The sequence below is a fragment of the Asterias rubens genome, chromosome 3 (genome assembly GCF_902459465.1).
Source record: "Asterias rubens chromosome 3, eAstRub1.3, whole genome shotgun sequence".
Lineage (NCBI taxonomy): Eukaryota > Metazoa > Echinodermata > Asteroidea > Forcipulatida > Asteriidae > Asterias > Asterias rubens.
In genome coordinates, this window is record NC_047064.1 from 5,816,535 (window position 1) to 5,839,429 (window position 22,895).

General features: G+C 37.7%; 1 protein-coding gene across 1 annotated transcript in view; it reads right to left on the bottom strand.

Moving 5' to 3' along the window:
* Positions 1 to 862: 862 nt before the first annotated feature.
* LOC117288396 (atrial natriuretic peptide receptor 1-like) overlaps positions 863 to 22,895 on the bottom strand; it is a 41,040-nt gene continuing 19,007 nt past the window's right edge. The window contains exons 8-22 of the mRNA XM_033769241.1: positions 20,384 to 20,495; positions 18,302 to 18,364; positions 17,594 to 17,671; positions 14,924 to 15,028; positions 13,814 to 13,885; positions 13,020 to 13,182; positions 12,598 to 12,747; positions 11,700 to 11,874; positions 10,548 to 10,700; positions 9,879 to 10,002; positions 9,388 to 9,456; positions 8,814 to 8,988; positions 8,000 to 8,098; positions 7,059 to 7,150; positions 863 to 2,017 (exon numbers count right to left, since the gene is read on the bottom strand). Coding sequence (XP_033625132.1) covers positions 1,919 to 2,017; positions 7,059 to 7,150; positions 8,000 to 8,098; positions 8,814 to 8,988; positions 9,388 to 9,456; positions 9,879 to 10,002; positions 10,548 to 10,700; positions 11,700 to 11,874; positions 12,598 to 12,747; positions 13,020 to 13,182; positions 13,814 to 13,885; positions 14,924 to 15,028; positions 17,594 to 17,671; positions 18,302 to 18,364; positions 20,384 to 20,495 — 1,729 coding nt within the window. The 3' untranslated portion in view covers positions 863 to 1,918. The remainder of the gene's footprint in view (positions 2,018 to 7,058; positions 7,151 to 7,999; positions 8,099 to 8,813; positions 8,989 to 9,387; positions 9,457 to 9,878; positions 10,003 to 10,547; positions 10,701 to 11,699; positions 11,875 to 12,597; positions 12,748 to 13,019; positions 13,183 to 13,813; positions 13,886 to 14,923; positions 15,029 to 17,593; positions 17,672 to 18,301; positions 18,365 to 20,383; positions 20,496 to 22,895) is intronic.

A 22,895-nucleotide genomic window follows, 5' to 3' on the forward strand; every position in this document is an offset into this window, starting at 1 on the left:
GTGTGCAAATGTGAGAGGTGGCAAAACAAATTGGCAAAATAGAAGTAAACAAGATCCCGGTGAGGCAGGATATTCTGCCCCGGAGATCCCGAAATTGACCGGGATTTCGTGTCCCGTGGAACCTGATCCATCAAGGTAGGTTCGACCCAAAATCTGTGCCAAGATGACCCCCATCAGGGTCAAACTGACGGACCCCAGAGTTAAAAACCCGTTACTTTCTATCATTTTCCGGATCAACCTGACCAAGAAAATGTCACAAATTATGCAAATTAAGTCATTTCATAGTGAACACATACGTCACAAACATACACACATTAATGTGATGATTGAAAACAACAAACAGTAAATAATTTATATGAATCAGGTTAGTTATAGTCGAACATGAATAATAATGTGTACGGCTCAAAATAACGAAATACAATTTCCAAAAGAGTTTTACATAAGTTTCCAGGTGATATTATACACATATTTTAATGGCAATGAGGTAACCAGTGTACGTCTATTCCCCCGAGGGACTTTGGGTGACCAGAAGAGCGACCCATTTCCCGAGGCCGAAGGCCGAGGGAAATGGGTCGCTCTTCTGGTCACTCACAGGCCCGAGGGGAATAGACGTACACTAGTTACCTTATTATGCCAGTCAATATGTGTTTTATAAAATTCGCTCGGTCTTAAATGTCAAATAAGAACAGAAATCTGGAAAAGAAAAGAAGTTTTGTAGTTGTTGTTCATGGTTCAAGTCAAGAGAGGGCGCTGTAACCGGGCACTATTTTTTCGAAAATACCGGGGCGCGCGCGTAAAGCTTTGAATTAGGTGCATTGTGGTCCAGCTGGTATCCAAATTTGATCCATATCTATCCCACAATGCACCTCATTCAACAGTCTGCGCTTGCGCATTGGTATTTGCGATAAGGTCTATTTTCAAAGACTGGTGCCCGCTTGGATACTTGTTCCCGCAAAACATGCGCGCGCGATCACTAATAATTAGTTTATGCAGTGTTTCAGCCAACCAGAATACAGAACAAGCAAGAGGTGTGTTATAATTCACATTGTTGCACCATCACTAAATAATTGAGGGCACTTGGAACGAAGCCAAAGTGCAAACAAAGGAAACAACAAATCCACAGGGAAAAAATGGGAATGCGTGGACCTCAGACAAAAACAAGTCCACCCATAAAACTTGAAACAATAGGTAAACTTACAAACGTTCACGCAGTGTATTAAACAGTTTTGAAGATATGTCTTTCTTTAGTATACAACAAAGGGATGAACGCAGAGTGAATGCAATACTGTGCGAGAGGTGCTTTCAGAGATAATTCGACGGTAACTGTTGAACTTTTAGAACCAAATGCTTTGCCAATCATTCGAAGTAGGCCTACAAAAAGATTATGCAGTTTTGAACTCCACGACCAAAGCCGAAGATATCTCTTCAATGGCATTAGGTAAGACTTAATGTGTGACATATTTTAGAGGGTGCGAAGACCTCGGTGTGACAATGACAAACAAAATCATTTCATTTCATGAAATTTATTCTGGTTGTGAAGCCACGGTCATTCCCAAAGGACTCTCGGATCAGAGAACTTAATCACTTTACTAGCCAAGAACCCAATGGAGAGAAGAAAATAAAGAATTTCCAGTTTCAGATGTGGGATGATAGCCACAATGAAGTATTCTCTGGAAACCCATTAAGTTAGGTTGGGGACTGAAAACCCAATCCGCGTAGTGCCGCTTGGTATTTGAACCGGGGTCCGAGAGGTGGCGGTGCAAGCGACCACTATACTCCAAACTGACAGATAAATTGTTGCTTTGCATGGATGTCTCAATAATGTCCAGCACTAGTTGTGATTATTGGCGCATCTCGTCGACTGCTGTACATCAATCGTTGTTTGTACGGATACAGACTCTAACTTTTAGAAGGCGTTTCATGATTTGAGCATGATATCTTGGTCTTTGGTGATGCTTTTTTGGCACCGTCTATCGTCACTCCCTAACAGCCAGTAGGTCGTCTGGATACCTTTTCCCTGCAAAAACAAATGAGTAAATAATTACAGATAAAATAAATAACACATTACGGCAGAAAAGGTTTAATTTATGTTTGTCCTCAAACAAAGTATGTTATTATATAGACAAGGATACCAACCCTATTTTATGGAGACAAAATAGGAGATAAAATACATGAAACTTTATTAAGGCCTCTAAACATATCAAATTAAGTTCCCTTTGAACCCTTTGTTTGTCAAAATCGAGGGGAAAATGGCCAAAAGTCGCAAATTATAGGCATTTTGTCAACAAAGACGTTGGTATAAGATCCAGCACACATGATTTGGAGGGTGAACTTTGATCGGATTTATCTAACAGTGTCTTCAGATACGAACTCCTGAAAACAGTGGTGTGTTTGTCGATATCTCTTTGTCACAGAAAACAAGCATTTAAATTTGGTAAGAATTATTTTATCTTTTTTGCCTGTGATTCACATAGTGTCCTTGTTATCTATTGTAAACCCAGCCTGTCCAGAACCCCGCATGATCATTTAACAGTCAATGTCTTTTGTAACTAAGTCCATTTGTACCTCGCGAAGGTTTGTAAGGGCTCAGACTATCCTAGGGTCCATTTATTTGCATATTCTAAAGGTAAGTTTGAATAAGAACAAGCTTTGGCCAGGTGTGTTTTGTGAGGGAACGGAGTGCATGAAAAAGAGATGAAAATAGGGGGTGAGAGCAATAAGATTGGGTGTGATGTGATCACATTCCGTTTTGCACCAGCTTGACAAGCTCAGACATTTTTTATTAGCTGCTGTAAGGGTTTTAGAAGCTTATAAAGAGAGACAGGTTGGACGACAGATCTTCAATCGTAAGTAATTGTTTCAAATAAATTCGTTATTCCAAGAAGTCTCTCATAATGAAAATCAGTTAAAGGGAAAGTTAACGTTTGGTGATTGTCAAAGACCAGTCTTCTCACTTGGTGTATCCATGGTGTATCGCAACATAAGCATACAATTACAAGCCTGTGGAAGTTTGAGCTAAATTGGTCGTCGAAGTTGCGAGAAAAAGATGAGAGAAAAAAACACCCTAGTTGGACGAGTTTGTTACTTTCAGATAGGAATAAAAGACTTCTGCTTGTTATTATTTTAGTGAGAAATTACCTCTTTCTACAAATCTATGCTTCTTCAGTAGTGTACCTTTCCCTTAAACATCTTAAAAACTTGAAGAAATTAAGCAAGCCATTTTACAATTTATACTTTGTAGAATTGTTTGATTCATGGCTTTGATCAACGAGGAAGGTTGGTTATCTCCTTGTGAAGTTGATCGAGCGTAAAAGATTTTAAATTAATAGTGCAATCATGAGGTTTCTGTGGCCTAAATTCTGTAGTTTAATTTATACAGTTTCAGATGGCCCGTATCTAAGTGTGAAGTGTGATGCTAGTGAGAGTACTTGAAATCGCTAGTTCATCAGTGCCCCGGACTCCGGAGTGGTTTGAAGAGTTTGGAAATCGTCACAGGCGACCGACGACATAGTAGACCCACCACTGTAGTTGGAATTGCTCAACGCTTTATTCATTTATTGCAAAAATCTATGTTGCGAATTTAGGGCTCTTAAATTAAACACGAGGCTTCACTATTTGATACAAATCATGAACTTGCCCCTTGCGAATGTTTCAATAATTGCTAAAACGTTATCAAATTGCTGAACTTACCCCTTGCCTTTTTTTGAATAAATTTTTAAACCTATTTTGGATTAAACTGCTAGACATACCTGGGCTTATCCCTTGTAATCTCTTTCAATTTTAGTGCTATTTTACACCTTGTTATTTATTTTATTTTAACTTTTTTTTTCATTTTTAAGGCCTGATATGGATTAAAATGCTTGACTCAACCCTTGCCATTATTTTAAATTTAAGACCTAATTTTGATAAAAATGGTTGACCTGTTCCCCCCCCCCTTGCCATTTTTTTTCTTCAATTTAAGGAGGATCTTTTATTTTAGAAAAGTGCTGGACTTACCACACTTGCCCTTTTTTTTTTTTTTTTTTTTTTTTAAGCTAGTTTTTGATAAATATGCTGGACTAACTCTAACCCATTGCCATTATTAAATTTTAGGCAAGTTTTTTATAAAAACGCTGGACCTTCTCCATGTCAATTTCTTTTCAATTTCAGGCACCTTTTTTATAAAAATGCTGGATTTTTGCTAAAAATCATTGCATTTTTTTCAAAATTTAGGCCTACTTTTGATTAAAATGCTGGACCTAACCACGGCAATTTTTTTTTAATTTTGGGCAAAATTTTGATAAAAACAATGGACTAACCCCTTGAAATGTTTTCAATTTAAGGCCCACTTTTTTGATGAAAATGCTTGACTAACCCTTGCATATTTTAGACCCGTTTTTGATAATATCGATGGACTTAACCCTTGCTTTTTTATTTTTTTATTTAGGTCTATTTTTTAGATAAATGCTTGACTTGCAATGTTTTCAATTTTAGGCCCACTTTTGATAAAACTTCTGGACTTAACCCCTTGCGATGTTTTAAATTTTAGGCATACTTTGGATAAAAATGATGGACTAACCCCTTGCCATTTTTTTCAATTTTAGGCCTATTTTTGATAATAATGCTGGGCTTACCCTCTTGCCATTTTTTCAATTTTAAGCCCATTTTTGATAAAAATAATAGACCAACCCCTTGCAAATATTTTCAGTTTTAGGCCTATTTTTGATAAAAACGTTGGACTTACCCCTTGCAATTTTTTCAATTTTAGGTCCAGTTTTGAGAAAAATGATGGACTAACCCCTTGCAATTTTTTTCAATTTTAAGCAAATTTTTTATAAAAACGTCGGACTTACCCCTTGCAATTTTTGCAATTTTAGGCCTATTTTTTTTTTTTAATTCTTGATTAACCCCTACAATATTTTCAATTTCAAGGCTATTTTTTGATAAAAATGATGGAATAACCCCTTTTCATTTTTTCAATTTTAGGTTCATTTTTGATAAAAATGATGGAATGATAAACCCTTGCAATTTTTCAATTGTAGGTTCATTTTTGATAAAAATGATGGACTAAACCCTTTTTTTTTCAATTTTAAGCCCATTTTTCATAAAAATGATGGATTAACCCCTTTCCATTTTTTCAATTTTAGGCCCAGTTTTAATAAAGTGATGGACTAACCTCTTGCCATTTTTTCAATTTTAAGCCCATTTTTGATAAAAATGATTGACTAACCCCTCTCCATTTTTTCAATTTTAGGCCCAGTTTTAATAAAGTGATGGACTAACCTCTTGCCATTTTTTCAATTTTAAGCCCATTTTTAATAAAAACGTTGTACTTACCCCTTGCAATTTTTGCAATATTAGGCCCACTTTTGAAAAAAAAAAACTTGATTAACCCCTTACAATATTTTCAATTTCAAGCCTTTTTTTGATAAAAATGATGGACTAACCCCTTGCCTTTTTTTCAATTTTAGGTTCATTTTTGATAAAAATGATGGACTTAACCCTTGCAATATTTTCAATTTTAGGCCTATTTTTATAAAAATGCTTGACCTACCCGTTGCAATTTGTTCAACTTTAGGCACATTTTTGATAAAAATGATGGACTAACCCCTTTCCATTTTTTCAATTTTAGGCCCAGTTTTAATAAAGTGATGGACTAACCTCTTGCCATTTTTTCAACTTTAGGCCCATTTTTGATAAAAATGATGGACCAACCCCTCTCCATTTTTTCAATTTTAGGCCCAGTTTTATTAAAGTGATGGACTAACCTCTTGCCATTTTTTCAATTTTAAGCCCATTTTTGATAAAAATGATTGACCAACCCCTTGCAATTTTTTTCAGTTTTAGGCCTATTTTTGATAAAAACGTTGTACTTACCCCTTGCAATTTTTGCAATATTAGGCCCACTTTTGATAAAAATTCTTGATTAACCCCTTACAATATTTTCAATTTCAAGCCTATTTTTTGATAAAAATGATGGACTAACCCCTTGCAATTTTTTAAATTTTAGGCCTATTTTTGATAAAAATGCTGGACCTACCCGTTGCAATTTTTTTCAACTTTAGGCCCATTTTTTATAACAAAAGATGGACTAATTCTGGACTAACACCTTGCAATATTTTCAATTTCAGGCCCATTTTTTGGTAAAAATGATGGACTAACCCCTTGCCATTTTTTCAATTTTAGGTCAATTTTTGATAAAGTTGCCACTTTTTCAGTTAAGGTTTTTTTATAAAAAAACGATGGACTTACCCCTTGCAATGTTTCAAATTTAGGCCTATTTTTTGTAAAAAACGATGGACTACCCACTGCAATTTTTTCAATTTTGGGCCTATTTTTGATAATTTTAGGTCCATTTTTGATAAAAATGATGGACTAACCTCTTGCTATTTTTTTCAGCTTAGACCTATTTTTGATAAAAACGATGGACTTACCCCTTGCAAATATTTCAATTTCAGGCCTATTTTTGATAAAATTGATGGACTAATATGGTAAGAAGTCTGGCCCTGTCAGATCGTAAATGAAAGACACAAAGGGACACAAAGGTAGTACATGGTAGAGCAGACTAACGGACAAAATTAACAAACATGTCAAATGGTATTTATTTATTTATTTATTTATTTCCAGGCAAACAGTACATACAAAAAATAGGCAATACAAATATGACTACATAGTAGAGAACAAGCCTGCGGATAACCAAAAAGCGAAAATAATCACTCTCTAAAGACGATCCAGACAATAAAAATAACAAAGGCACAAACGGGTACAAAGACAAAAACTTTATAAAAAAAATATAAATATATAGAAAATACTAAAAGAGGGCCTGGCAGCAAATTTTGTATAAAAATAAATTTGAATATTGTGTATGTACAAACCAGCTCGAGAAAGAAGGCATGCAACCCACCAATTACAGAAACAACGTCGAAATCGACTGACCAAACATCAAACACCGCAAAAGGGAGTGAGAACACAACATGTCGACAACAACATCTCCACCATTTTTGTTTTCATCGCAGTAACATCACACTGTTATTGATTCATCAACATAGAGACGACTTATCGAGCAAGATGTTACTCACCTTCATTTCAACTGAACCTCTCAGTTGGACATCGAAACAGTGAAAGCTTTCAAGAACCTTCTTTGTCTCTGAACTGATGTGAATTTTAAGAGCTTGAAAAGGCAGCATTAATGACAATAAGAATATAATTGTTACAGGTAAGGTTCTCGACATAATGAAAGCAATACATTTGGAATATTTTCATGGATAGGAGCAAAATTGAATGTCAAAAAAGTATCAAACTTTATTCGAACAAAACCTGCTACCATTCATTGTTTCTGTTTTTTTAACTCTGGATACAGCTCGATCCCTTCAAATGGTAAGTTCATATTTAAAGGGAAGTTACACGTTTGGTAATTACTAAAAAAATAATATTAACTTAAAAACTGACTTGGTGACGAGCATTGGTGAGCTGTTATAAAACATTGTGGATAATGACTCCCTCTGAAGTCACGTAGTTTTGAGATAGAGGTAGTTTCTCACTAAAATAATAAAAAACTTCTAGCTGGAAGTCTTTTATTTCTATCTGAAAGCACACAAATTCGTCCATCAAGGGTGTTTTTTCTTTCATCATTTTCTTGCTTCGATGACCAATTGAGCCCAAATTTTCACAGGCTTGTTATTTTATCATATGATGGGATACATCAAGTGAGAACAATGGTCTTTGACAATTACCAATACTGTACCTTCCCTTTAAGTATTCTGCCATCCCCATGGTAAAGACTGGGCTACGGGTTTCTGACTCTTCAATTTAACAATCCACATAAATATTAGAATTCGCAGTGTAAGTGGAAGATTTGTGTTAAAGCTAAATGAATGACGATTTCATCACAGAAGAGGCAAAAACCGCTCAAATGTGAAAACATTTTAGCCGAAATCAACCGGGGAAACCTATTGTATACAACGTCAGTAAAGTCAACCAAACAGTTTTATAGAAGATAGAAACCTCGACAAATTAATACCTTCTCCATTGGATTCCATTCTTGACGCGGTGTTGACTGTATCACCAAACAGACAGTATCTGGGCATCTTAAGACCAACCACTCCAGCAACGCACGGACCTTTCACGCATTCATAAACAAAGATAGATTTATGAAGAGTATTAACTAATTGAAATGTATAATCGAAAAGGACAGCGGCTCAGTCATCAGAGTAAAGGCTCCACGAAATGCAATTTATTATTAAAGTGCTTTTCACACGACAGCAATTTAACTAGGGTCCCTTGCTATAATGTGACCATTGTTGTTAAATGTAGCAATGTTTGACAAGATTTTTACAAGAGAATTTGGACAGTAGGACAAAATTGTTGTCCTCCACATGAGGTACATTTTGTAAAATTTTACAACCATGCTACAATTTAGCATGGGACCTTTGCTAAATATTGCTCTCACGTTAAAGGGGTTGAAGAGTTCCAAAACATGAACAGATATTCTGGTTATTGCACATATAAGTTGCATGGCCAGACGAGTTGCAGACTTCCACTGTGACATGACTTGCACTGTGGGAGAAGAGGTGCATTGGCAGTCACAATTAAGTGAAGCTGCCCCTCCTAACTTAAGCACAGTTACCCCCTGGACATAGGTAGGACTGGAGAACATGGAAGTCCCTCAAGACTACAAACAGAAGAGGGAAGATACCAAAATAACAGGAATAACCTATTAATTTTACATCGATGTGTGTTAGCCCTGTACACTCAGTACTTTCCCGAGTCCTGTGAAAAAAATAACTGTTAATTAGAAAGTTTTAAAAAGTTTTTAAAAAGTTTTTAAATCTTACCAGTGTGTATTCCGACCCGTAGTTGAAGCTTCATCTCGTTCTTGTGTCTGATCTTAAAGGAGCACACTGCTTCCAGCAAGGCCAGCGCCATGTTGCCTATTTCTCGCGCATGCGTCTCGCCGTTTCTGACTGGTACCCCGGAAACAACCATGTAGGCGTCTCCGATAGTTTCAACCTGCAGATCAAAATCATGTACGAAACGATACCAATTCAAACCCAGAAAATGCTGATGTTGTTTTTACCCTTGCACGATGTGTGTTAGCATGTTATACCCTACTCAGTACTTTCTCGTGTAAAGTGAAAAACAATCACAGGCATGGATTACTCTGGTGGGATTCGAACCCACAGTCTGTGCAAATCTAGAGCAGATGTCTAACCAACTACTTCACTGAGGTTGCCCGGTAGCTTTTGGGTGCAGTTTGAATCCTTTATTTCAGCAAGGGGTACCGCAGCTATTTAAATAGAAAATATTGTGTTGCCAGTTATCTTGCTATACTAAAACAACAACCAATTTCTTAGGTACTCTACCAAGCTCAGCAATAATGGTTTACAAAAATAAAGGAGTCAGCATTACCTTGTAGACGTCAAAACCTCCAATTATTCCGTCAAAACAGGTGTATAAATCATTGAGAAACACAACAATCTGCAACAAATTACAACCACATCAACCACGTTATAATGGTACTCGATTAAAAGACACACACTTTGTTTTTGTTATTGTGAATCAGAGTAAACATTTAATTGAAAAGAGTTAATTGCTCTTTAAAAAAGGGGGAGGGGACAAAGGTGAGACCGCCATCTTATCTTTGGGAAGCTGCAACAACTTTTTGCTCACTCTTTAAACTTCCGGGTCAAAATTGACCCGGATCAGGATCCATCGCGGGGCCTGACTCATTTTATGGGTTAGTTCCACCTGCAATCTGAGTCAAAATTACTCAGAAATTGGTTCAACTAATGTAAAATTCAAGTTCACCACTTTCACCGGGAGGATTTATAAGAGTAATTATTTTTGTGAGTGGATGATGTTGTTTATACGGTAAAAGACTTTACTCTCATAATTCCAACCTGCATTGGCGTACTCTGGGCAGAGAGGGCAGTAAATCCTTGGATGTCGCTGAAGAAGATTGTCACATTGTCATACGTTTCAGGATCGACACTCTTGCCAAGCTTAAGCTGATTGGCCACAACTCTGAGGGGAGTGGAAAAAAAGCAAATGCAAAAAATCAAAAATGAGTTCAGTGAGCTTCAGAGTATACTTGCTAAGCCTAGGGCGGGGCCAACTTCATAGAGCTGCTTGAGTAGAAAATACTGCTTAACAACTTTCTGCTAAGCAGAAATGAGTAGAACACCAGTCTAACCCCGTTCTGGTGAGCATAACTTTGATGTGCTGAGCTTTTTTTTGTGCTTAAGCAGCTCTAAGAAATTGGGCCCAGATCCAGAAAAATTATGGTTCCTCATGTCATTCATACTGTGCTTCGTAAGACAAATGTTAAGCAGTGTTAAATATTTGTATAATAGCTCTCTAGAACTTAAGCATTGCTTTTGAAGATGGGTTCTATAATGTCTCTGCTAAGGAGGAATAGCTAACAAATAAACACAGACATTCATATGCACAAATTAGTCTTTGGATTTATTTTGTTATTATTTATTCTGAATTCATCTTCAGCCTACTGCCCCCCCCCCCCCAAAAAAAAAAAAATAGAAATCATATGCGTCTTAATATTGTGTTTTCACCTTGGCAGAAGTTCATAGAGCAGCATGTCGGCTCTTTTCTTCTCTTCCAAGAATGCAGAAGTTCTCTCCTCGACCAGCTCCTCAAGATTATTTGCGTATTGCTCCATGCGATTTAGCAAGTTATCAAGAATGTTGGTTCCTGTGTTCTTCTCTCTGTCAAAATAAATAGGTTTAAACATCATACTCGAAGTTTTGACGTGAGCTGTCCACGAAATGGAGGGACTTGAAACAGTGTGAACTTACACACGTCCACACAGTGTTTTTCACACTATTCGAGGAATAATGCACATAACAAAAACATGTGTATAGAGTGTGTCTGTTAACGTTTTTTTAAGTAGTGTGGACCTGATAACCAAAACAAGTCCACACAATGTAGGGAATTGAAACACTATGTGGACTTACACATGTCCACATATAGTGAGTGCAGTCAATTACTACACTGTTGAGGTAGTCTTCTTTGCACAGACCAAAGACATTTTACCGTGAGTTTTAACGCTATAGCGTACGAAGTGTGGACCAGTTAAAAAAAAAAGTAGTCCAGAATATCTGTTGAAACACTATGTGGACTTACACCTGCCACACAGTGTCTTATAGTTTATAGAACAAATGAATGTTCACAAAGTGACTTCAATACAAAGCAATGTGCACAGGCATGTGTGTGTTTAGTGAAGTGGATAATTATACACATTCAAACTGGGGAACTATAACAATATCAAGTAGGAGTGTATATATAAATAGGCTGTCTATCGCTCAGCGATAACGACTATGTAGAGCAAACAAGATATAAAAAAAAACGACGCAGTCACAACTTGGTGGGTCAAAGAGGTAGATAGCTCCTCAAAACAGAGTGAGTTCTGACACAGGCTCGCTCATGAGAGATTAGACCAATTCTGGCAGTGACTAGTCTTCCACAGAAATGACATGAGAGTGTCTGTGGCCCTGTCCTGGTGTTAGCGACGGCACGTCGTCCATGTCGGCGTTCCAAACCAGCATCTGCAACATCACGGCGCGTCTTCTCTGCAGTATTTGTGCCCTTGGTCATCACTGCGTGCCGCCATTTGGTGCGATCTCTTGCGAGGATCTCCCAGTTGTCACTGTTGATGTTTGCAAGGTAACTCCATGTTTCAACAGATATAATCGAGAATAACAAACCTGTTGAAATTATCCATAGATGATCTAAGCGTGTTAGCGGTGGGACGATTCCTCGGCTCTTCAGCCCAGCATGCTTTCATAAGCTCAGATAGATTAGGATCCCTCTTCTCTTCTGATTCTCGTGGACGAAACACGGGACCGTGCTCAGGGGGAGCTCTGATTTTCTCTAGTATCTCTGAATGGGGAAACAATCAGCAATAGAATCAGAATAATAAATCGATGCTTAAATAAAGTGCGCCACCAATAATTTGACCTGGAGAGGTGATAATCCACAGAAAACAGATTCTACAGATGATTCACATTGTATTCTGAGCAAGCGTTTTTAAGCGTTTTAAGTCGATAGAGATTATTTCCAACAGATGAAACCATAGTTTAAGACAAGCAATAATGATACAGATTGTTCTAATGTCTGCTTGAGTCATACATTGGTAAGTATTCAAACAATTAATTATCATGAAAACTGACACGTTGAGCAGAATGATAGCAATGACAACTTAAAGGCAGTGGACACTTGGTAATTGTCGAAGACTAGCCTTCACAGTTGGTATATCTCAACATATGCATAAGAAACGATTCATCTTTGAAATTGTGAACCAGATTTCTGAGAGTTAAAACACCTTGAAACACTAGAAACGTTGCCGTACACGTGGAGTGCTCCCGGTGAGCTCCCCAAGTCACCCTATTTTGTCAATTAGTTTGGTTCAACTGCTAGTTCATCAACTCATCTTTTTCTGTATCTTAAAAACAAAAAACAAATTCAGGGCCACCACAAACAGCCACAATGCCTCAAATCACAACACACCTGCAACTAACCAATTATTTTTTCCCCAAGTGTAATTTATTCCGTAGCTACAAGATAAACATAATCTTTTATCCGAGATAGAAATAAAAAAATTACCCGCCATATCCATGTACTTAGACTCGGCGTCGTACGGGCCCTCTCTTGTAACTATTTCTTTCATGACGATCCCAATGCTGTAGATGTCGCCCTCCTTCGTCATACTAAGCTTCGGCTCTCGTAATAATTCTGGAGCGATCCACAGACATTCTGTACAAAACAAGAACAATAATTGGGTTCTTGAAAACATTTCTTGCAAACTAACTGGGGGATGAGGGAGAAAGCGTCATCGCTCAAAACGCGCGGTCCCTCGGTCTCATCCAAGAACCAATGGGCTGTTGATGGTCGTGCAAGTTCTTGTTTAGTATAGTGTAACTTAGGACTTAAAGGTAAGCTTTTTGGAAAGGGTTATCTACTGTATAACTTAAAAACATCTTTTTAGACCATACGAGACCTCAGCACCAACATATACACGTACTTACTTGTCATGACGGCGTGGCATCCATGTGCTTCTGTGGCGCCCTCTCTCAGCGTATGCAACCCGAAGTCGGTGAGTTTGAGCACGAAACGGCTGTCAATGAGGCAGTTAGAGGAGTTGAGTCTACCGTGAACTGACAATGCACTGCGGTGAAGGTATTGTACCCCCTGGTAATGCATTGGGAGAAAATGATAACATCCTGATGTTGCAGTCTTTTCTTTACAGGCTCTCGATACCCTGTTTACATTCAGTAACTTACAACAAATAGTTCGAGGCGATCTCCGAAGTGGACAACTTAACAAAATCTTAATTCATTTTTCGTGGGTTTTGTTTATGTTAGGAACTGTTTGACCCACTGCCATAGATTAAGTAAGTGCTCATTTTGCTCGCAGTTTCCACTTTTCTAAATTGACTTACGACTGTGACAATGAAGGCCCTTGGTTGACAACAATAATAATGTAATAATAGTATATTATTAAATTATTATCATTTATAGAATACATTATAATATTATTATATACTATATTCATCGTCATTATAAACTAAGTGAAATAAGTACTTTTATTTAAAGGGGAAGCCCATGAACTGTTTTAATGGAGACGTCAACAATGGAGTGATTACTTTACTTAATATAAGGGAATAACTAGCCTTGTCCAAGGCTCTTTACGCAAGCACTTGCGTAAGGAGCCTTGGACAAGGCTAGGGAATAATTGGCTAACAAAGACAACAAGCACGTAACACATCATTGGGTGTAATCACGGCATTGTGTTTCAAGATGCTATAAGTTGTCGGTTTTACCTTTATGACGTCACTTATAAGTGAATACTTGAAAAGCCAATCCAGATTAATGGAATCGTTCTGCAGAATATCCTGAAAGAAAAAAGCAAACATTTTGTGAAAAGTTTGCATAAGTAAAATGGGGGGGGGGGAGGTTAAGGTGCGTTTTTCTTGTTTGATTTGTTTATTCCTGTCTGAATAATTTACCCGTTTACCAAATCATTTCATCGACATTGTATACAAGTTCACTTACCAAATTCCGCCCAATAACTTTCAGAATGACCATATTTTAATGCCAACATTGCATTTTGATCCAGATTATGACTAACCCCAATAGGTAGACCTACGTCTCGTGTGTATACTGGCATGACAGTTGCTACAACTGTTGAACGTACTAACCCTTAATAACCGGCAGATCGCCTTGTTACTCCATTAGAGGTATTGATCAAGGTCGTTGGGGTGATCATGGTATCCCCCCTTAGAAATTGAGTTATTGGTCTCGGACTTTTAAAGACAAAAATTTCCTTTGATTTTTGGAACCAGTCGATTAAAAACAACATGTGAAAAAAACATTCAAGAGGGGTCGTGTTTTTAAGTACTCGCCGGAATCCGGACCGAATGTGTTCACGCAGGAAGAATAATTCCTATAGCAGGAAGAAACACACAAACTGAGTATGTTGTTTTTAACTGACGATGACGAGAGTAAGCTATTCTAAACGTTGAGACCTATAAAAGAACAGTTAATTACGATCCTATAAACTAAACTAGCAGTCCCAGCCTATTTCCTATACCATCCGCCCGGGTAATAGTTAACATCAGTACAGTTCTTGTCAGAACTGAGAACAAGTCTCTCTCTCTTGTCAGAACTGAGAACAAGTCTCCCGACCACCCGAGCAACCGCGGTAGTAGAATAAAGAAAGACAGTTCTCTAAGAACAAACTCTACCTGGCAAGTAGATACACACATGGTGTTACCGCAAACCAAATATATATTGATACCGCACCATGCAATGCCTCAAATCCTATATAATATTTTGTAAGATTTATAACCAAACGTATACCTTCAATAACTCCAACTCTGGCATCAAGTGGGAGACAGACAGTACACAAGAGTACAAAGCGTTTTACTTACCATCAGACTTCCCTTTGGGCAGTACTCATTGACGATGAACACGTTGGGGACATCCACACATAATCCAATAAACCGCGCCAGATTTGGGTGTCCTACGTGCCTCATCTAATAACAGAAATCACAAACTTAGTGAGGAACACTCTATGGTACTCTCTTGAAGGTAGTGGTCACTATTGGTAAATTCTCAAAATAATTATTTGCAAAAACCTTACTTGGTAACGGGTAATGGGGAGAAGTTGATAGTATAAAACATTGTGAGAAACGGCTCCATCTGAAGTGACGTAGTTTTCAAGAAAGCAGTAATTTTCCGCGAATTTCATTTCGAGACCTCAGATTTAGAATTTGAGGTCTCGAAATCAAGGATCTGTTTTTTCTTTCATATTATCTCGCAACTTGGACGACCAATTGAGCTCAAATTTTCACAGGTTTATTATTTTATGCATATGTTGAGATAAACAAAGTGAGAAGACTGGTCTTTGACAATTATCAATAGTGTCCACTGCCTTTAATCCCATGTCACACGAGGCAACTTACTGGCAACCAGTTCCAGGCAATCTCTAATAAGAAAATCCATTCACCTTTGAATGTTCTCATAATTTTCTTGTGAATCGTAAGACATTTTTTGAACAATTACCCATGTGTTACCAAATTGGTCTTGCAGCATGCACTAGAGTTGTTTGCTCCCAAGTTGCCTGTAAAAGTTGCCTCGTATGAAAATAAAAAACAAAATTCCCAGTCCAGAAGGACATATTTTTGTGGCAGATATCCCAACCACGGCCCTGGCTCAATTTTATAAAAGGTTTTAAATAAATAAAAAACAATTACGCACTTAAAGACAGTGGGCACTATTGGTTATTGTCAAAAAAGAAGTCTCATCACATGGTGTATCTCAACAAATACGTAAAATAACAAACCTGTGAAAATTTGAGCTCAATTGGTCGTCCAAGTTGCGAGATAACTATGAAAGAAAATATCACCCTTTCACAGAAAGGTGTGTGCTTTTAGATGGTTGATTTCGATACCTCAAATTCTAAACTTGAGGTCTCGAAATCAAATTCGTGGAAAATTACTTCTTTCTCGAAAACTATGTCACTTCAGAGGGAGCCGTTTCTCACAATTATACACTCTCAACTCTCAACCTCTCCCCATTACTTGTTACCAAGTGTGGTTTTATGCTGATAATTATTTTGAGTAATTACCAATAGTGTCCACTGTCTTACAGTAAACCTAACATTATCAGTCGCACGAAGTAATCATACATTTTTGTTTCGGCTGTTTACCAAATTCTGCATGCTCTGTGTTATTCCTTTATCTGCTTAGCTTCATATTTTAAACCGTTGAAATCGAGGACATCAACTAAAGGGATCTGGGAGTTTTGACAGAGCGAGGACGAAACCAATTATTGACAATGTGTGCGTTTCATACGAAGTGTAGACCTGTAAACAAAAGAGGTCCACACATTTATATGGACTTCAAACACCACGTCCACACAGTGTGTTTACTGTGTTGAAGATTATGCTGATCATTTGATTTTTGTCATTTTATCAAATGATTTCTCCGAATTCTCACGTTGACCATGATTTTTTGAACTGTGTGAGAGCATAGAGTAAGTCTATGGTGAGAGTAACAAACGACAGGGATAATAACAAATAACAATTTGTTATAGTCACACTTAATTTTTTAACTTTTGGGGAGCTATTGACCATGTGAACTATTTTTACAATTAGTGTGACCTTGTACATTCTTTGAGTATTCAAAATACTGCACTGGTCATAAGGTTTACATTTTATGTCATAACTTCCACATAAATCCAAGAGTTATGAAAGTAAAAATTGGACAAGTTCTGAGATCATAGTTATTTCATCATATTAAAAGTTGATAAGAATTAGACAGTGAAATCTCCATAAAATATAGGATTTTATGTTTTCTTCCATTAGGCTGTGTACAAATCGTGCCTGCTGGAAGTCCAGGCTCTGTGGCTCTTTTGTGAACAAGTGATGTCACAGGACACAGCGTCTACACAATACCAATTGGGATCGCCAGGGAGGAAACACGAAAACTTGTCATGTGTTAAAAACAATCCCTGACCTGTGATCAACCATCTTTAGGCGAGCTAGGGGTGCGTCTGTAACCAATTATTGTTTCTGACGTCATAACAAAAACGGTAACCCAGCTCACAACTCGGTTATCGTTCAGTCTGAACAGCAGAACCAACGACCAACAACCGAAACAGTTTTGGGTTGGGGTCGCCAAAACGCACTCTAGGTAATGGTACGCTCATGAATGGCTTTTCCATAATATTCGATTCAATTCAATTCAATAATAAGTATGACATTGAGGCTACCCTTAACATATTTGTAGCCATTCAAATAAATTTACGCGTTGTAATTACTGCTCGCTAGCGTGTCGCATTCTAAAGGAACAGAAGGCTACAGGCTGCACTCAATTCAAGGATCCTGCACTGAACAAATGAACCGCACGATCATTTGCACCGGTACTCAAAAAAAAAAAAAGGGAAAAAAATCCAACAAACTTAATTGCAAGAGAGCTCCCCCTTTCTCTCCCTCTCTCTCTCGATTAAGTTGTGACCTAAAAATTAATTACAGAAATTTGACCAAAGTGATTTTTTACAAATGACTATAAATATGGGTAATGGGTGACGTCACTTACATTTTTTAGCTCTATCAGAAGATTCCTCTTTAGGTCAATGCGATCTTTGTCCAATCTCTTGACAGCTACAGTATGACCCTGGTGGTAGGACAATAACAAATCACGTTCACGTACGACTAATCATGTCGGTGCGTTGTGACTTTTGAACCAATTTAGCTCTTAAATTGGGTCATAACAGGCATAACAGGATCTTCATAAACCGGAGTCAGGCTAAAAGGGAATGTATACTTTTTAATTTTTTTAACGGTTTGATTGTTGGATATTTATATATTATTATCAAACTTTCAATCGCGTTTTTGAGAGATATCGCCCAAAATCCAGAGAGAGATTATACCCACACTGGAAGAATAATCTGTAAGTGGAATACACCAATTGAGAAACGTTACTGACAGTAACGCCTCTCTGCTTTATTTGTCCTTAACCACACTACTTCGAAGTAAAATGATTTTCAAACTGCTTAATACTATCGAAAGCTGCTTTAGGCTTCTTATACCAAGTAAGTTTCAGTGCATTAGATGTTATGAGTGACTACTAAACGTATACCTTCCCTTCAATAACACTTTTCTTTTCAAAAAGAAGTCCAGAAACTGCCAAAAGTCAATCCGCTTTGTAAGGGTCAAGCCCACTCCTTTGAAGCCTAAACAATAACACTTCTACGATAAAAACAAAAAAAATACGCTTACACCTCAAAATCGAGGCTTAACCCACCTGATAAAAAGCAGTTTTTGTGAAGATTTGTCTCCCTTCTTCTGTCCTGACGGATACATTTTCCTGTGATTGGAACATGATACATGCATAAATGCAGACATAAACGGAAAGAGCTGAAAGTTAAAGGAAACTATTATGACCTTCTTTATAATTAGGACTTGCATTATTTCGTTGTTGTCAGTTGTTGTCATAAATATATATTTATTTTTCTCTTCAGCTTAAAATTGCGTAATTTGTTATCCCTTGAAAAATATCGTTTCTGAATTAATTACTTTCAACTTCAGATTCAGTATTCTTCATTATATAACTGACATACAGATCCTTGTCATTTGAGTGGTTGAACTTACTTCACGTGACATTCACTAGTACTCCCATCCGCACCGGCGATCAAAAAGACCTATTCGCCCATGGAGAATAGCATTTCCCAGTTAACCCTGCATTCCACGCTAAGCAGACAAAATACTATCTGTTAAGCGGGCCATGAAAAACATGGCACACTATACACTGTGTACACACTATACACCCAACAGGGGGGATTCACTGTTGCATAAATGGACTCTAAGCATCCCCACCACCTTTGAGGTGGGGGGGGGGGTTGGAAGGAGGATAGCAAGTAAAAAGATCTTGTTACTCAAAGCCCATTACTTTTTGAACACATTTATGCCCAACTCAAAAAGAGGATAAACACAATTGACCTTTCTCTTCAGACACTCCATTCAAAAAGTCAAACAAAATCCCCCAGCCCCCCCCCCCCATCCCAACCCACCCCTGACCACCATAGTAAACAACTCTTAGGAAGCTTTGGTGAAGCTTGCCAGCTGGCACAGTCAAGTCTGTACTACCTGTTGACAGACAAGCTTGTTGCCTGCCAATTTCAATTTTTCCAGCAGTACATGTCTATGGGGAAGTCCCCAGAACCTTGGACCAGTGTCACTTGATATGGACGTAGAAGATAAACCCGATAACCTAGGCCACTCAAATTCTCCGTTATGTTTCTCAAACGTATAATGAAGGAAGTCATGAAAGGAAGGCTTTCTACTCCATTCACGAGAGGAGTAATTAACAAAAACGCTAATTGGGCCAAAAAAAAACATGGCTCACTCACTTAAGACAGGGTTCAGTTAGGATCATCCTTGTTCAAAATGAGCAGTACAGCGCCGCCGCGCCGCTGCTAAAACAAAGGAGCACCTGTGCAAATGGTTGTGATCCGATTTGTGCATTGTTGCCTGTACGCGGCGCTATATGATTTTTGGTTGTCAGTAATTTGTGTGATTTTTCATAAAATACATCAAATGACAAGGATCTATATATTTTTTATGTCAGTTATATGAAACAAATATTGAGTGGCTTTAATTCGTGGAATGGAAGGAATATTATCGCAAGGTAAAATTTGGACTGTTCCATTTCACGAGGCGAAGCCACTCAATATTTGTATAATATAGCCTTTATATTAAATGCATATCACAATAACACCTGTTCGAACGGCGCTGTGAGGAGTGATACAAAGTGGTGCGAATAGTGTTTCCTTTTCCTTTCCACATTTCCTTTCGACACAATATTGTGCGAAACTAATCACGTGGTATTTGCGATACGTCTATTACAGCTAAATCTGTTGAAAGGTCGTAACAACAATCGAGCTAACTGTTGTCTCATCGGCACTCTATCACACCGCAAATGTTGGTGTGTGGTTTTTTTTTGTTTTTGGGGGGGGGGGGTAGTTGGTTCAGGCCATACATTTCACCCCAAAAATGCTGAGTTTCATGACATTTACATAAAATAAAATAAAAAGTTGCATTATTAAAACTAAGAAAATCTAAGACCTAAAAACACAGAAATTCACACTAGAAAAGACAAACAGTCTGTATTTTAGTGTAGATAATGAACAGTATAAAAAATATATTTAAAAAAAATTAAAAAATTGCAAATAATTATATACACCTCAGAAATCTTGATAAATCACCAGACACTATTTCTGAACGCACAGTCTGAAAGTTTACTTTCGTGACAACAAACACTGAACCCGAATAGTGTAAAACAGAAACGGCCACTATATTTTAAACTTAACATCTGAATAACACTTACAATGGAGAAGGTGGAACTTGTGGGTACCCTTCCAAGTTCACTTTGAAACTGAAGCTCCTCCCACTTTATTTGCCACGCCCTGCTTTGGATCTCAGCGTCCTTCTTCAGTTTTCTGTATAAAGAGATGTCCATAGACATGAATAATAGGATAATAATAATATTATTCAGTTTTTAACCAGCGCTTATCACACCCGAAGGGCGTACCAAAGCGCTTCTTACAATACCCATGGGGTGGATTTCACAAAGAGTTGGGACTAGTCTTATCTCGAGTTAGGACCAGTTACTCGTCCTAACTTAGGACTATCCACGCAATTTGTATATCTCCTAGGACTAGTCCTAAGTTAGGACTAGTCCTAACTCTTTGTGAAATCGATCCCTGGTCACTGGGCCATTTAACTCATTCCTTAAACCATCTCAGTTCCCTGGTGAGTATACAGCCTCGTGTAACAAATGCGCTACTCTGCTGAATCACAAGAACTATCCCTTCCCTCACAGGTACCCATTTACCCCTGGGTGGAGAGAAGCAATAGTAGTTAAGTGTCTTAACTCAAGGACACAAGTGTCACGACCGCATTTTTAATGCATTGCCACGACGACACTCTAAACAAAACCGGGTCAACATGTCACCGGACTCAGAGTCCCGTTTGGCTTGACCCACTTCTGAGTCAGTTTGACTCAGAATCTACTTCAAAATTACAAAGAAATGGTTTAAACTGAAAGTCAGTCATGTTTTATTCCGGGTCAACTCTTGACTTTTAAAATGCTTTTGTTAGAAAAAATAACGTTCGTTTACTTTTAATTAGAGAGAGTGGACAAATTGTAGGTTTTTTTCTTCATATGATAGGAAAGGGTGACCTACAATTATAGGTATTGCATTCAAGATTGGAGAGAACGGTTTCAGTATTGAACGTGCATGCTGAAATTGAACTACAGTTTCTCCTCCATTAACCCCATTTCTCCTTTATTTATACCCCGCACTAAAATCACACACGCATTGTGCCCATCTTCAGCGAGACTCCTTGAGTTGAGCGGGTTCTCTGACGGGATTCCAATAGTAATAATCACATCTATACGGTCAAGGGTAACCGCCATTCTTATGCTGCCCTCACATCAAGCAATCAAATGCCTACCCATTCAAACTGTGCAACCTGCGACATAATAGTGGAGTTTTTAGTGCAATGCGACAAAAACAAAATATGGTCATGCTTCAATAAATTCCACTATTAGGTTTTGAATTGTCAGTTGAAAGGAATACCTTTGAAAGGAAGACCTTCTCAAAGGCAACGGAGTATTATGGGTTATGTCCAGTGTGTTTTCCTATTATATTGTTTCATTTTTATGTTCCATTTTAATTTTTGTTTTTCGCTACCTATCTCTTTCTCCGAGTTGTTCAGCATATTATGCATATTATCCACTTCAACAGCCCCAATCATAGTGTTATTGATGTTGAACTTCTGGTGATTGAAGCTTGCAATGGTGATGACACACACCGTAAGAATAGAGAATCACACTGGATTCACCAACTCAAGACAGTCAAACCTTTTGGGCTTAGAACTTATATGTTGTATATATTCTGTACATAAAGTATAAATTAATCTTGTTTAAAGTTGTTTTTAAAAATTCATCACTGTAACTATCTGATGTAAACCCCCCCCCCCCTTTTTTTCCACAGGTCCCTCATACCTACTTTTAAAATCATCATACCTTTGATCTTGCTATTCTTATTAATTGACTATTGTTAGTTGCATCATGATGCAACTTGCTCTCTAATCCTACACTTTTCATGAAGAAGGTCTGGATTGGATCGAAAGCTAAGGCCATCTACCCTATTCATTATATTTTCTTAAATCTATGATATTCTGGGGGGTTTTAAATATCTTTCAGTCTGCCCTTTTTATTGTTGTCAATTTACTTAATGCTGGAGGCCATTAGTGATCATTTAAATTCAACTGAACGAAGCCCTAAGCTTTAAAAAAAAAATAAACGAAGAACAAAAGCAGGCAGCATGCCAGTTTTTAAATTGCAATTTAATGCAGGATTTGTTACAGGAGGGTTGTATTCAAGTGTATTCCCTCGATGGCCTTTCTTTGTTGTTTAAGAGAGTTCTGACGTACCTCGTTCATAAGAGTCTTACATAGACCATTCTATAAAAGTAGCTTCTTGTATAACGGGCATATCCGTCACTCAGTGACGCTCAAGGAACTTTAACATCAGTGTTTTCATGTAAGGTTTGTGGGACTCTACGTTTTAATTATGAGACATTCTCCTTTTTACAAAGCACAATGTGCTTTAGTGCAATATGCTATCAATCAAACAAGGAACACCAGGCAAACTCCTTCTCTTTTCGATAAGTGCATTGTTTTTTTACGTACGTTACACAACACACGGGACCAACGGCTTTACGTCCCATCCGAAGGACGAAGCATCGTCAAAAAAAATAAATCTTGCTTAGGTCACATGTGTCAAGTCTGGGACTCCAAAAAACCAGAGTTTGAATCCGGAGCTCTAAACC